The sequence below is a fragment of the Phyllostomus hastatus genome, unplaced genomic scaffold (genome assembly GCF_019186645.2).
Source record: "Phyllostomus hastatus isolate PE091 unplaced genomic scaffold, TTU_PhHast_1.1 phas_contig_1, whole genome shotgun sequence".
Taxonomy (NCBI): domain Eukaryota; kingdom Metazoa; phylum Chordata; class Mammalia; order Chiroptera; family Phyllostomidae; genus Phyllostomus; species Phyllostomus hastatus.
Genome location: NW_025333498.1, coordinates 22,117,679 through 22,130,798, shown reverse-complemented (window position 1 = coordinate 22,130,798; position 13,120 = coordinate 22,117,679). Strand labels below are relative to the sequence as shown.

Sequence of the window (13,120 nt, the reverse complement as noted above, 5' to 3'; positions counted from 1 at the left end):
CTCTAGTGTACTTTTCATTTGTTATTGTATTCTTCAGTTCTAATTGGTGCTTTTTCATATTTTTCTCTTTGTTGAAGTTCTGAGTTTATTCTCCAGAGTTCATTGAGCATCTTTATAACCATTGTTTTGAACTCTACCTGGAAGATTGCTTGCTTCTGTTTCATTAGAGTTTCCCTGAGGTTTTGTCCTTGTGTTTCATTTGGAAAATATTTCTCTCTCCCCATTTTGACAGTCTCTCTGTTTCTAAAATTAATGGAAACAGCAGCCTCTCTAGGTCTTGAATGAGTGGGCTTATGTAGCTTTCCCTGGTAGTCTGGGTGTGCTACGTATCTTTGGCCAGCGAGCTGTGGGGTTGGAGCTGAAATGGGTATGGGGTGCAGGAAGACCCATGGAGAAAGGCAAACTGGGGCTTCCTTGGCAAGCAGGTTGTAGATGGACCTGGAGTGAGTTTTGGCCACAGGAAATCCCAGAGGCAAGTCATGCCAGGGCCTGTGGTGAAGCAGAAACAGGACACGGGGAGTACCAGGTGCAAGCTGTGCCAGGGTTGCCATGGCTGGATGGTTGGAGCTGTATTTGGAACAGACTTGGGCCCTGGGAGCAAGCTGTGCCGGGGCCTAGATGTGTAGCTGAAGCGGTTGTGTGCCGTGAGCTAATGAATTGGCCTGACGTACAGTGCAATAGCACTGGCCAGCTGGTTAGAGACCTGGAGTATGATCCTGCCCAACTGAGGTGGAGGGGTAGTGCAACAAACAGCACTCTTAGTGCCTCTGACAATGGGGAGAGCTCCCTCAGTTCCCTCCTGTTTGGCAGGTGCCTTTTTGTTAGTAAATGAATTTCTTTCTCATGTTGTTCAGGTGCCCTTTAAACCACTTTTTGCTCTGTCCTACGGTGTGAGAGTCTGTGCACAGGCTCCTCAGTGATCCCTCCCTACTGTAGGTCAGTGGGGGAGTGGGGTTCCCACAATACTGTGTCTCCATCTCTCATACCCAATCAATCCTATGTGCTATCTATCTCTTTCTCTCTCTCTCATTGTTGCGCAGACTTGTGCGGAAACAATTTGGTCACCCCTCAGTTCTTCTTCATGCAGAATCGCTTTGTCTGTGTCTTTAGCCCTATGGTTTTAATTCAAAGACTGTCAGCATGACATTATTTGTCAAATCTGATTCTCTGTGACTGGATGGATGCCTTATTTTTCCTCCAGAACACTTTTCTCTAGTTAGGCATTTTCAGGAAAGTGCTGAAACATCACTGTAGCAATGCAGATCAGATCTAAAGGAGGAACAAAACAATGCGACACAATTTCTTTGTGCAATACACTTTTATTTTCCTTTTACCTTTGCAGTCATCTTTGAGTAATCATTGTGTAAACAATAGAATGGAATGATATTACATTAAATTGTATGCAAATGGCTCTAGAACACCTTAACAAGTATGACAAGGCAATTATAAATAACTTTGTTTTCCTTAGTAATATATATTTGCTTTTTAAAGGACATTAAAGAGCTGCCAAATCTAGGGTTAGCAAGGAAAGAGCAAATGGTACCATCCTGGGAGCCCGCCTCCCTGAAAGTTTATATTCCAATTTTGAAAATCCTAAGGTTTACTATTCCATAATTTATAGTTAAGCAGAGGGGTCCTTGAATTGACAGTACTGATATTTATTTTTGAAACTGAACAGCATTCAACCTTTTAGTCAATCCATGAAACCCTTTCTGTGTTTCCACCCCCCATCCTTCTGAGTATTCTGCAGAATTTCAAGTGAAACTCAGATTCCGGTATGTTCAAGGTTATTACCTTTGGGATAATAAATTCTATCATTTAAGGAGAAGTCAAATCAGAGATGGGTACATAATTAGCAATCTAATAGAATGGCAACATTTTATATAGCATTCTAAGTGTTCCAATGAAGCAAAACTTACAGATGCCACTTTATGGAGAGGAAGTTTTAAATCTGAGACCATTTCAGGGTAAAGCAGCCTCAGGCACATTCTTGATATGAAAGTTTGCAAGGCACCTCCCTCTCCCAAGAGACAATCAGGTTGTGGACGGGTTTTTAGGCAAACAAACCAAAAGAATAAGCATCCTAGTTCTTAATTCAGTCATTTCAAAAATCAGAAGTTATAAATACTCCAAAGATAGACCTGAAACTTTTTGTTTAAATAACAAGAGATACTGCAAGAAGCATATAATCAAAAACTTTTCTTCTCATAGCTAAGGTGTGTAATGCATAAATATATGAAAAATAAAATTCACAGTCAGTTTTAAAACTAGAATTCAAGTTTGGCTAATAAATCTTAATTTTATAAGTATATTAATTTCTAAATACAACATAAAAGAGGCAGCATTGTCAGATATACAGTTAAAGTATAACAGAAAGAACAACAATGAAAGAAGAAATAGCTTCTGATAGAAAAATTCCTTTTGTTGCCAATAAATAGGACCACCTGAGTGTATTTCAGATTCTTTTCACTTAAGGGATATCCAAATTATTTGCTAAGAATATTAAACAGCTTTTGGAAAAATTAGCAACAATCGTGCAGCTGTGGCATTTGCTTGTTCTTATACTGTGGATTGCTAGAGAAGAAAGCAGAATTCGGAGTGTTAAGTTTTAAAAAATTCTTTTTTATCCATTCTATCAAAGCTGGCCTCTTCACAATCTTCCGATTTTGCTGGGAACTGAGAGTGAGTGGGTGGGAGGGTGTGGGGAAGGGAAGGCTGAGGGGAAGTGTGGTGAGGGGAGGCATGACAGATCAGGGCCCGTCGAGGGATGTATATCAGCTGACACTCAATTGGGCAAACCCAATCAGCTTCACCTCATCAGGAATCTCAGATCCATCACAGCCAGAAGCCTGCAAATGGGAAAAAAACAAAACCCGAAAACCTTGAGTGCTGGTTTGTCGCTGCTGGTGTTTACAGACTTGTTCATGTGATAGCATATTTACTATGGGTCCACATGTTCTCCGTTCTTCCAGGAGAATCAAGTGATTCATAAATGATTACTGGGTGCCAAATGCTGTAAGAACTCTGGCCATTGTGCTATGAAATACAGAAAACGGGGAAAGGGATTCGCCATGCACTGAAGCACCACTGTGCCCAGGTCCTCGGCTTTGGAGCTGCCAATGAACCGTGTGACTGCCAAGCAACAACGTACACATTTTTAACAACTAAAGTGATTTTTAAATACACTTTCAAATTAGATCTCCTAAATAATACTTTTTAAAATATTATGAAAATGAGCAGAAGAGAGCTAACAAGTTACTCAGAGGGTAATTCGGTTTTTACCACAGTGATCTCCTCTGTAAAACTGGCCAGGAGAAAAGAGCAGCCACCAAGTAATGAAACAGTCCTTCCTAGATGATTTCCTTAAACACCAGTGAGGAATTTTATTTTCTCCAAAACAGAATTTTATTTGCAATAATTGGCTCAAATTATAGTGTCTCAAATACTTTATTACTTTTCTTCAAAATCAAAAGGAACTGAAATAAGGCATTGCCCATGAAACCCCTCACTGGTCATAGTTCATAAGCGATTTCTAGTTTCCTTCTCACTTCCCCTTTACACACACACACACACACACACACACACACACACACACACACACTCTCTCTCTCTCTCTCTCTCTCTCTCTCTCTCTCTCTCTCTCTCTCTCTCTCTCTCTCTCTCTCTCTCCCTCTCTCTCTCTCTACTAGATCTCCCCAGTACACAAGTCAGAATTGGTCACTATGTAAGTACCACAAATAGAGAGAAAAAATCTGATGAATGACTGAGAATGGACAACTAATTACCAAAGGATCATACAAACCTTTTCTTGGCCTTATTCTTGCTAAATTATTGCCAAAATAATTAGTTTCCTGTGTTGGTGGGGGTGGGGGGTAAGACGGGAGGGGCCCTTTCCAAACCTCTCAATGAGCCTGCTTAGTTTAGCGTTGCTCCACAAATCAGTACATAGACTCAGCCTTTGGCAGCCCCCACACTTTCCTTTAAAATAAGCAGCTAATTAAAACACAGAACTTGAATATTTTAAAATAATTACCTTTAAGATAACATTCAGTGTGAGTAGTTGTGCTTATATAAGAAAATAAGTAGCCTCAAGGGGAACATTATTTAGCATTAAAAAAAATTTACTTTGTTCTTAACCAATGATTTTTCTAGTTTCAGTTGACAGAGAAAATATTCAGTGAAGTACAATTTTCATTGTTTGCATTGCCAGGGGCGACCAGAAATACTCCTTTCCTTACCATTTTTAACAAAGTATTATAGGCACAGAAGGCTTTCAGCTGAGATTTTCTGGTGGGTGTTTTTCATGCTGATACTGCAATAGTCACCTTCGCTACCAATGTTCTCATTCTACTGTCACTATTTCTTTATCAGCCTCCCTTACTTAACCTTCCCTTCTTTCCTGCTTTGCTACTGTGAACAATGCACTTACTCAACCCACTGGATGGGGGCAGAGACAGTCTGTGTCATTAATAGGAAACTGACAAACATCTGAGGACAAATCACTGCTGCTGGTGACAAAAATGTCAGACTGGCAAGTGAGAAGCATATCAGTGCATTTGAAAGCTAAATGAAGAATCTGGTAATGTGGATAACAGGAGGTTTTAATCATTAGAAAGAAAAGTAAAATATCTAGTAGTAGTTAAATCAAATAGAAATAAAAGAAACACACTAAATCCTTTTTGTGAAGAGTAATGGAAGTGAGAATTTACCATGAGAGTGGGTGATCAAACCAGTAGTTATTGTAGGCACATCACACAGGGAGTCTTCAGGGAGTCCCCAGCGCCTTCTGCAGCTACACCATGAAGTTGTTCCCTGACAAAGAGGCACAGGCCAGGGTGTTTGGCTCTGATTCAAGGCACTCAGCCCTTCCTCTGCGCTCTACCTTGATCATTCTCTCCAACCTAAGCTGAGTCCTTGTCCCTCTCACTGAGGCTTGCAAAACACTAATGGGGACAATATGCAAATGATTCTGAAATGTAGAGAAAATGAAGCAGAGACCCTCAAAGCTAAATTTTTCAAACTTTTTGGTCTTAGGATCCTTTTACTGCCTTAAAAATTAAGACAAATAGCTCTGGCTGGTGTAGCTCAGTATATTGAAAATGGACTGCAAACCAAAGGGCCACCAGTTTGATTCCCAGTTGGGACACATGCCTGGGTTGCAGGCATGTGCAGGCATACTGGGTCCCCAGTATGGGGCACATGAGAGGCAACCACACTTCGATATTTCTCTCCTTCTCTAAAAATGAATAAATAAAATCTTTAAAGAAAATTAAGACAAATACCATATGATCTCACCTTTAACAGGAACCTAAACAATCAAACAAAAAAACAATATATAGCCAAAGACACTGAAATAGAGAACAGGCTGACAGTGACCAGAGGGGAGAGGGGAGAGAATTTCAGGGGAGAATGGGAAAGGTTTGCAGGAACAAATATAAAGGACACATGGACAAAAACTAGGGGGGTGGAAATGGGAGGGAGGTGGGGGCAGAGGGGTGGGTGGGTTGGGATAGGAATAAAGGACAGAAAACTGTACTTGAACAACGATTAAAATAAAATTTAAAATTATTGAGGACTTCAAAAGCTTATGTTTATGTTAGTTATATTTATCATACTAACTTCTCTCAGAAATTGAAACAAAAATTTTATATATTTAAAAATTTAATAATCTTAAAGTATTCTTAAAATATATTTAAAAACAAAACATGTTAAAGGAGGTTAAATTTATTATATTGCCTTAGAATTTAAAACTGAGAAATTTCTAAACTGTTCATTTACTAATTCCATAAACATAAAATAAACCTGTTACGTGCTATAAATAAAATCTTCATGAAGAATAACTACAGTTTATATAAAAAAAGGAAATACAGTATTTGAGAAGATTGGCATTGCTTTACATTTTGCAAATCTTTTTCAACTGTCTTGGTTAAGAGAAAATGGCTGGATTCCCATACCTGCTTCTGCCTTCAATCTACTGCTTGATGTTGTCTTCCTTGAATAGTGTATACAGATAATCCAACCTCACACAACTATGTGGTTGAAGAAGGGAAGAATATTTTAATAGCCTTTCTAGACACTTGTAGATATTGTTTGTTACTATACCCAAACTGGCCAAGTGGTAGTTTCTTAAAGCTTAGTTGTAATATGGAATCTGAAACCAAGCACTGAACTCTCCTATACTGAAATCCATTGGCTGACTTTGCACTTTGAGTGGATCTTTAAATTTATTTTTAATTTTTCCATTATAGTTGACATACAGTATTATATTAGTTTCAGGTGCACAACATAGTGATTAGACATTTATGTAACATACAAAGTGATCACCCTAATAAGCCTAGCATCTATCTGATCCCACAGTTATAAAAATATAACTATAAAAATATTAAAATATATTGAATAGTGAAATGTCTATATCACTTCCCTGTGACTATTTTTATAACTGGCAATTTGTACTTAATCCCTTCATCTTTTTTAGTGACTCCCCCTCCTATCTGGCAGCCATCGATTTGTTCTTTGTTCTCTGTATCTGTGACTTTGTTTCTGTTTTGTTGTTTTTAGATTACACACACTGTATAAGTAAAATTGTATGGTATTTGTCTTTCTCTGACTGACTGTCTACACTTGGCATAGTACTTTTTAGTTCCAACCATGTTGTTACAAATGGCAAGATTTCACTGTTGTTACAGCTAGTTAATATCCCATTGTCTGTATGTACCACTTGTTTATCCTCTATTGATGAACACTTAGGTCACTTCTGTATCTTTGTATATTGACCATATGTAATTACCATATAGGCATGGGTTTATTTTTGAGCTTTCTATTCTGCTCCATTGATCTATGTGTCTGTTTTTAGGCTGTTTTGATTACTACAGCCTTGTAGTATAGTTTGATAGCAGATAGTGTATCTGGGTATCTCCCAATTTTTTTCTTTTCCATAAGATTGCTTGAGCTAGCTGGGAAATTTTGTGGTTCTACAGAAGTTTTAATATTATTTGTTCTGATTGTATAAAACATGTCATTGGTATTTCGATATGGTTTGCACTGAATTTGTAGACTTCTTTGAATAGTATAGACATTTTGATGATGTCAGTTCTTCCTATCCATCAGCATGGTGTATCTTTCCATTTATTTCTATCTTATTCAATTTCATTCTTCAGTGTCTCATCATTTTTTGAGTACAGGTCTTTTATTCCTAAGTGTTGTTTTTGACATAATTGCAAAAAGACTGTCTTCTTAATATCTGATAGTGTGTTATTGATGTATAAAAATGTAACTAGTGTCTGAATATTTATTTTGTATACTGCTACTTGACTGGATTCATTTATTAGTTCTAACAGTTTTTTGGTGGAATTTTTAGGATTCTCTGAATATATCAATCCTCTTTCATTTCTGATTTTATTTAAGCCCTCTCCTTTTTGTCTTGATGAATGTGGCTAAATAAAGGTTTATCAATTTTGCTTATCTTTACCAAGAATGAGGTTTTAGTTTCCTTGATCTTTTCTATTGTTTTTAGACTCCATTTCTTTTATTTCTGATCCGATCTTTATTATTTCCTTTCTTCTACTCACTTTAGGTGTTGTTCCTCTTTTCCTAGTTCCTTTGGGCTGACAGTTGGACTGTTGAAGATTTTTCTCATTTCTTCAGGTAGGCTTGTGTTGCTATAAATTCCCCGGTTAGAACTGCTTTGACTATGTCCCAGAGATCTTAGATCATTGTGTTTTCATTTTCACTTGTCTCAAGATATCTTCTGATTTCTTCCTTAGAGTCCCTGTTAACCCACTCATTGTTTGATAGGGTGTTATTTAGCCTCCCTGTGTTAGTGTGTTTTCAGTTTCCTAATAGTGACTGATTCCTAGTTGCACACATTGTGATAGGGAATAATCATGATATAATTTAAATTTTGAAAATTTATTGAAACTTGTTTTGTGGCCTAACATGCAGTCTATTCTGGAAAGTGTTCCATGTTCACTTGAAAAGAACATATATTCTGCTGCTTTAGGGGAAAATGTTCTAAAAATGTCAATTAAATCTGGATGATGTATTCATTGATGTCAATGGAGTATTAAAGTTACCTAATATGACTGTCTATCTCCCTTTATGTCCATCAATATTTGCTTTACATATTTACGTGCTCCTATGTGGGGTGCAAAGATGTTTATGATAATTATATCTTCTCGTTGGGCTGATCCCTTTGTCATTATGAATGTCCTTCCTTCTTTCTTGTATCAGCCCTTTTTTTAAAGTCTACTTTGTCTGATATAAATATTGCTACCGCTGCATTTTTTATCTTTTATATTTGCATGGAATATCTTTATCCATCCCCTCACTTAGAGTCTGTGTGTCTTTGACCTCAGTGGATCTCCTGTAAGCAGAATATTTACGGGTCTTTTTTTTTTTTTTTCAATCCATTCAATCACACTGTGTCTTTTGATTGGAGCATTTAGTCCATTCACATTTGAAGTATTTATTGATAGGCATGCAGTTATTGCCATTTTAATTGTTTCCTCATTGTTTTTATAGTTCTCTATTTCTTTCTGATTCTCTTGCTCATTGATTACTTTCTATAGTGTTGTTTGAATTCCCTTCTTTCTATTTCTTATGTACCTCTTGTAGATTTTTGGTTTGGGGTTACCATGTGGTTTCTCTATGCCAAGCTATGATTATGGCAGTCTATTTTAGGTTGATGGTCATTTAAATTTCAACACATTCTAAAAATCACTATAATTTTTACTCACCCCCACCATATCAATGTTTTGTCATTTTTTACTTCTTTTGCATGTGTTTGTATTTATCCCTTAATTTACGGTTGTAATTACAGATGATCAGCCCACTTTCACCTTTTAACCTTTAATAGATTTATAGTTGTTAGTTCTCCTGCTTTTACTGTTTGCCTTTATCAGAGAGAATTTTTTCTTTCCCATATTCTTTTATTCCTATGTTTTAATCTCTTCTTTTTAGAGACATCCCTTTAATATTGTTTCAGTGGTGAGGAACTCCTTTAACCTTATTTTGTCTGGGAAGAAGTTTCTCTCTCCTTTGGTTCTCAATAACAGCCTTGCTGGGGAGAGTAATCTTGGCTGTAGACCCTTACTTTTCATCACTTTGAACATTGTGTGTCAACCCTTTCTGGCCTGTAAGGTTTCTGTTAAAATAATCAGCTGATTATGTTATGGGAGCCCCCTTGTAATAACTTTTGCTACTTTTAAGATTCTCTCTTTTTATTTAAACTTTGGCATTTTAATTAGGATGTGTCTTGGTGTGGGCCTCTTGAGTTCATCATGTTTTGGACTCTGTACTTCCTGGATATGTATGTCTATTTCTTTTGCCAAGTCATAGAAGTTTTCAGTCACCATTTCTTCAAAAGGTTTTCAATCCTTTGTCCTCTTTCTTCTCCTGGTACCCCTATGATGCAAATGTTGTTACACCTGATGCTGTCCCAGGGGTCCCTTAAACTATCCTAATTTTTAAAAGTTCTTTCTTATTTTTGCTGTTCCAATTCTGTGCTTCCTGCTACCTTGTCTTCCAAATCACTGATTTCATGTAACCTGTTGTTGATGCCCTCGAATCTAATGTATTCTTCACTTCAGTTATTGTATTTTCATTTCTGACTGGTTCTCTTTTATGGATTCTATCTCTGTTGAAATTCTCACAGAGTTTATCTGTTCTTTCCCTAAGTTCATTGAGAATCCTTAAAATCAGTGTTTTGAACCTTGTATTTGGTAGACTGCTTGTCTTCATTTCATTTTGTTCTTTTTCTGGATATTTGTCGCCTCATTTTGGCTGTATTTGTTTCTACATTTTAGGTAGATCTGCTACATCTCCAGTTTTGGCACAGTGGCCTTGTGTAGTAGGGGTACTGTGGGCCCAGTGTTGCAGTCTCCATGTTCACCTGAGCTTAGTATTTCAGGAGTGTCCCTCATGTGGGTTCTGTTTGCCTGCCTACCTGTTGACATTGAGCCTTGATTGTTGCTGGCACATCAGTGGGTGGTACTGATCCTCAGGATGACTGGCTGTGAGGGCTGGCTGTGACTACAGTGGACAAACTGTTGTGCAGGGGCTTTCCCCAGAGTGGGAGTCGCTTGAGCAGGGGGCATGTGCCAGCTGGCTCCACCCTTTGGGTTTGTTTGTGGAGCTGGCTGGGTGGTGCTCTGGTGTGATCTGAAGTCAGCCAACCAGTTTGTTGGTTCTGGAGCCTCTTGGGAGGTGGTCCGGTGCAGGCCAAGGTCAGCCTCCATTCATCCTGGTTTGGGGCCACCTGGTGGGAGCTACAGTGATCCCCAGTTGGTTGCTGTTTGTGCTAGGCTTAAAGGTGCTTGGGAGAGGCTATGCTGCCACTGATGCTGAGCTTGGGACCCTTTGGTGGGCATCACAGTGCGGACTGAAGCCAGCTGTCACTTGTGCCAGGCTTGCGGCCATTCAGTTGAAGCTACATTCTAAGCCAATGCTGACCGCCACTTATGCCAGGCTTGTGGCTGCCTGATGGAAGTTAGAATGCAAGTTGAGACCAGGTGCCAATTGTGCCAAGCTTCATCTGCTTAGTATTATAAGAGGTACAGTGCACGCTGAGGCCAGTCACTGCTTATTTGAAATTTGTAAACCTTTGAGGTATTTTGGAAAGTCCATAGTGTGAGCCAAAGCAGGCTGCTTATGTGGAAAAGCCACTGGAAGTCTTGGACCTAACGCACGAGTTGGGTGGAGTGTGGTCCTAGGGAAGAACCGGTGCAGAGGAGGACGGTGTTAGCGAGGTTCATGGAGAGCTCAGATTTGGTGCATGCCTGCCAGCATGGTGGGAAAAAGGGCCCAACTAAAGACCAATGCAATGACACCTGCAAGTGCTTCTGGCCCCTTATAGAGCTACCCTGGTCAGTGCCCCTCCAGCACTCACCCTATAGCTCTTCAATTCATTTCCTTCCCATATGTCCCTAGTGCTTTTTGAGCTGCTGTCCCTGCACTGGAGGCCAGAGCAAGTGAAGTTTTGAGTGAACAAGTCCATGTATGGGCTCTTTAAGAGGAACTGCTGGGACTCCAGCAGCCCTCTGGCTCACTCAGATGCAATCTTCACTGGTTTTCACAGCCAGATGTTATGAGGAACCCTCTCCCTGGCACTGGTGCCCAGGGCTGGCACCCCTCCTCCTCAGGGAGATCTGCACAGCCAAGACATCCCTCCTGATCTGTAATCGCCACACTGTGAGTGTGGTTCTGTATCCGCCCCTCCCACCAGTCTTCTTGCAGCTTGTTCTTTATATCCTTAGCTATAGAGCTCTTCAACTAGTCTTCATGTGGTTCTCAATGATGGTTGTTCTGTAATATTGATAAACTCATGGGGGAAGGCAAGCACAGGGTTTACCTATTCTGCTGTCTTGCACGGAAGTCTAAATGGATCTTTTACTTATGCGTGATTACTGAGTTAGGCAGATTTTCTAATGTTGAAGTGTTTCATTATACAATATCAACATGTCATTATGCCATGTCAACAAATTATATTCATTAATATCACCCATCTCATCAGAAAAGTCTTTAACTGTGGTGGTGGGGGGTGGCTATCAAATACAGAGTGGCAGATATGAATTTTCCAAAATCCTATTTTTTCCTCAAAAGCTAACATTTATTATTGACAATAAATACTATCAGTTGTTTTTCCTTGAATTGCCAGGCTTACTTGGTTCATTTTGGAAAAAGTGTCTGCCATATCCCTTGTCTAAACAATCATATTTTGTTAGTTATTCTTGCAAGTACAAAGGGTATTCCATGAAAAAAAAAAAAAAAAAGGAAACAGGCAGTCCAGCTCAAAACTCAGTCTCACAAGAGCTTCTCCTGGACCCAACCGCTGGGCGTTAGAATACGGAAGAAGTGCTTCCCATTCTATCACCACACAGGTTATAAAAAACAAGTGTCCTCAAGCAGAGATTTAATAATCTATGTTTCTCGCCTTATTAGGAAAATTTTTAAATGAAACTGGGTTTTTTTATGTTTATATTTTTCATTGTTTACAGTGATTGAGAGAGAGTGAGCATGGCCTTGAAGGGCATGGTGGCCATGGTACAGTCTGATGTTCCCGCTTCGCCTCGTGCCCACACCAGCAGTTTGACCCGCAGTGGCTTTTCCTCTGATGTCAACACAATAGAAAAGGCAAGTAACACCTCTGTGCTGTTAGAAAGAGTTTTCACACCCAGTATCCCCTAAGAAGGGCCTCAGGAACCTCAGAATTCCAAGAGCCACACTTTGTGAAGCTCAGCTTCAAAGGGAAGTGTATACGTTATCAGGAACTTAGTAGGACAGTATAAAGATGCATGCTTTCACTCAAGTGTCTCTATCCCTGAAAATTGCCACCTGTCACCTCTCCTACCAGGCCAGCAGGTGTGGCCTGCTGCCCTCAGAGGAACTGCATCTTCCAATGTCAACCACAAGGACTCCCTTTACCCCAAACCTGGGTGCACTTTGGACCCACCTGGAGAGTTTGAAATCATACCACTGGACATGTTCACCCCCAAGGTTGTGATTGGTCTGGGGATGCGGCCTGGGCACAGGGCTATTTTGAGCTCCCCAAGTGATTCAGAGGTTTGGTCAAGTTTGAGCACCACTGTTCTACCCTAGTGAACTTCCAGGCTTCCTTTAAAGCAACAGTTCTCAAACTTGAGACTGTGTCAGAATCCCCTGGAGGGCTCATTAAAACACAGATTCCTGAGCCCCATCCCCAGAGATGCTGACTGCTCAGGCCCGAGCCAGGCCCTAGAATTCACATTTGTGGCAAGTTTCTAGGCGAAGCTGACACTGACAGTCTTGGGACCACATGTGGAGAATCACCATCCTAGACCTGGAACAAGAAGCAGACTGCTGCTCCACGGACCTTCCTGAACTGACCGTGTCCCAGCTTTATGTTTTTAGGGAAATGTGCCCTTGCTCATGCAGCCTCCAACTGCGCCAAAGGTGAAAGCCCTTTCCTTGTAAATGACCAAATGCTTCTGAATTTACTATCTGCCATGCACATTATTCACCTTCAGTAGCTAAAATCTGTAATGCTCATGTAAATATGTACCAATTGGATATTAATTACATGTACTCACTATTTGTATTCTATCTTCAAGAGCAAATGAAATACCTTCAGATTTTCACTAATGCA

General features: G+C 39.7%; 1 protein-coding gene across 1 annotated transcript in view; it reads right to left on the bottom strand.

Annotated features, from left to right (window-relative positions):
- Positions 1-1,299: 1,299 nt before the first annotated feature.
- The window catches only part of STK39 (serine/threonine kinase 39), a 277,365-nt gene continuing 265,544 nt past the window's right edge, over positions 1,300-13,120 (bottom strand). The window contains exon 18 of the mRNA XM_045830811.1: positions 1,300-2,849. Within this exon, the coding sequence (XP_045686767.1) occupies positions 2,775-2,849 (75 nt within the window). The 3' untranslated portion in view covers positions 1,300-2,774. The remainder of the gene's footprint in view (positions 2,850-13,120) is intronic.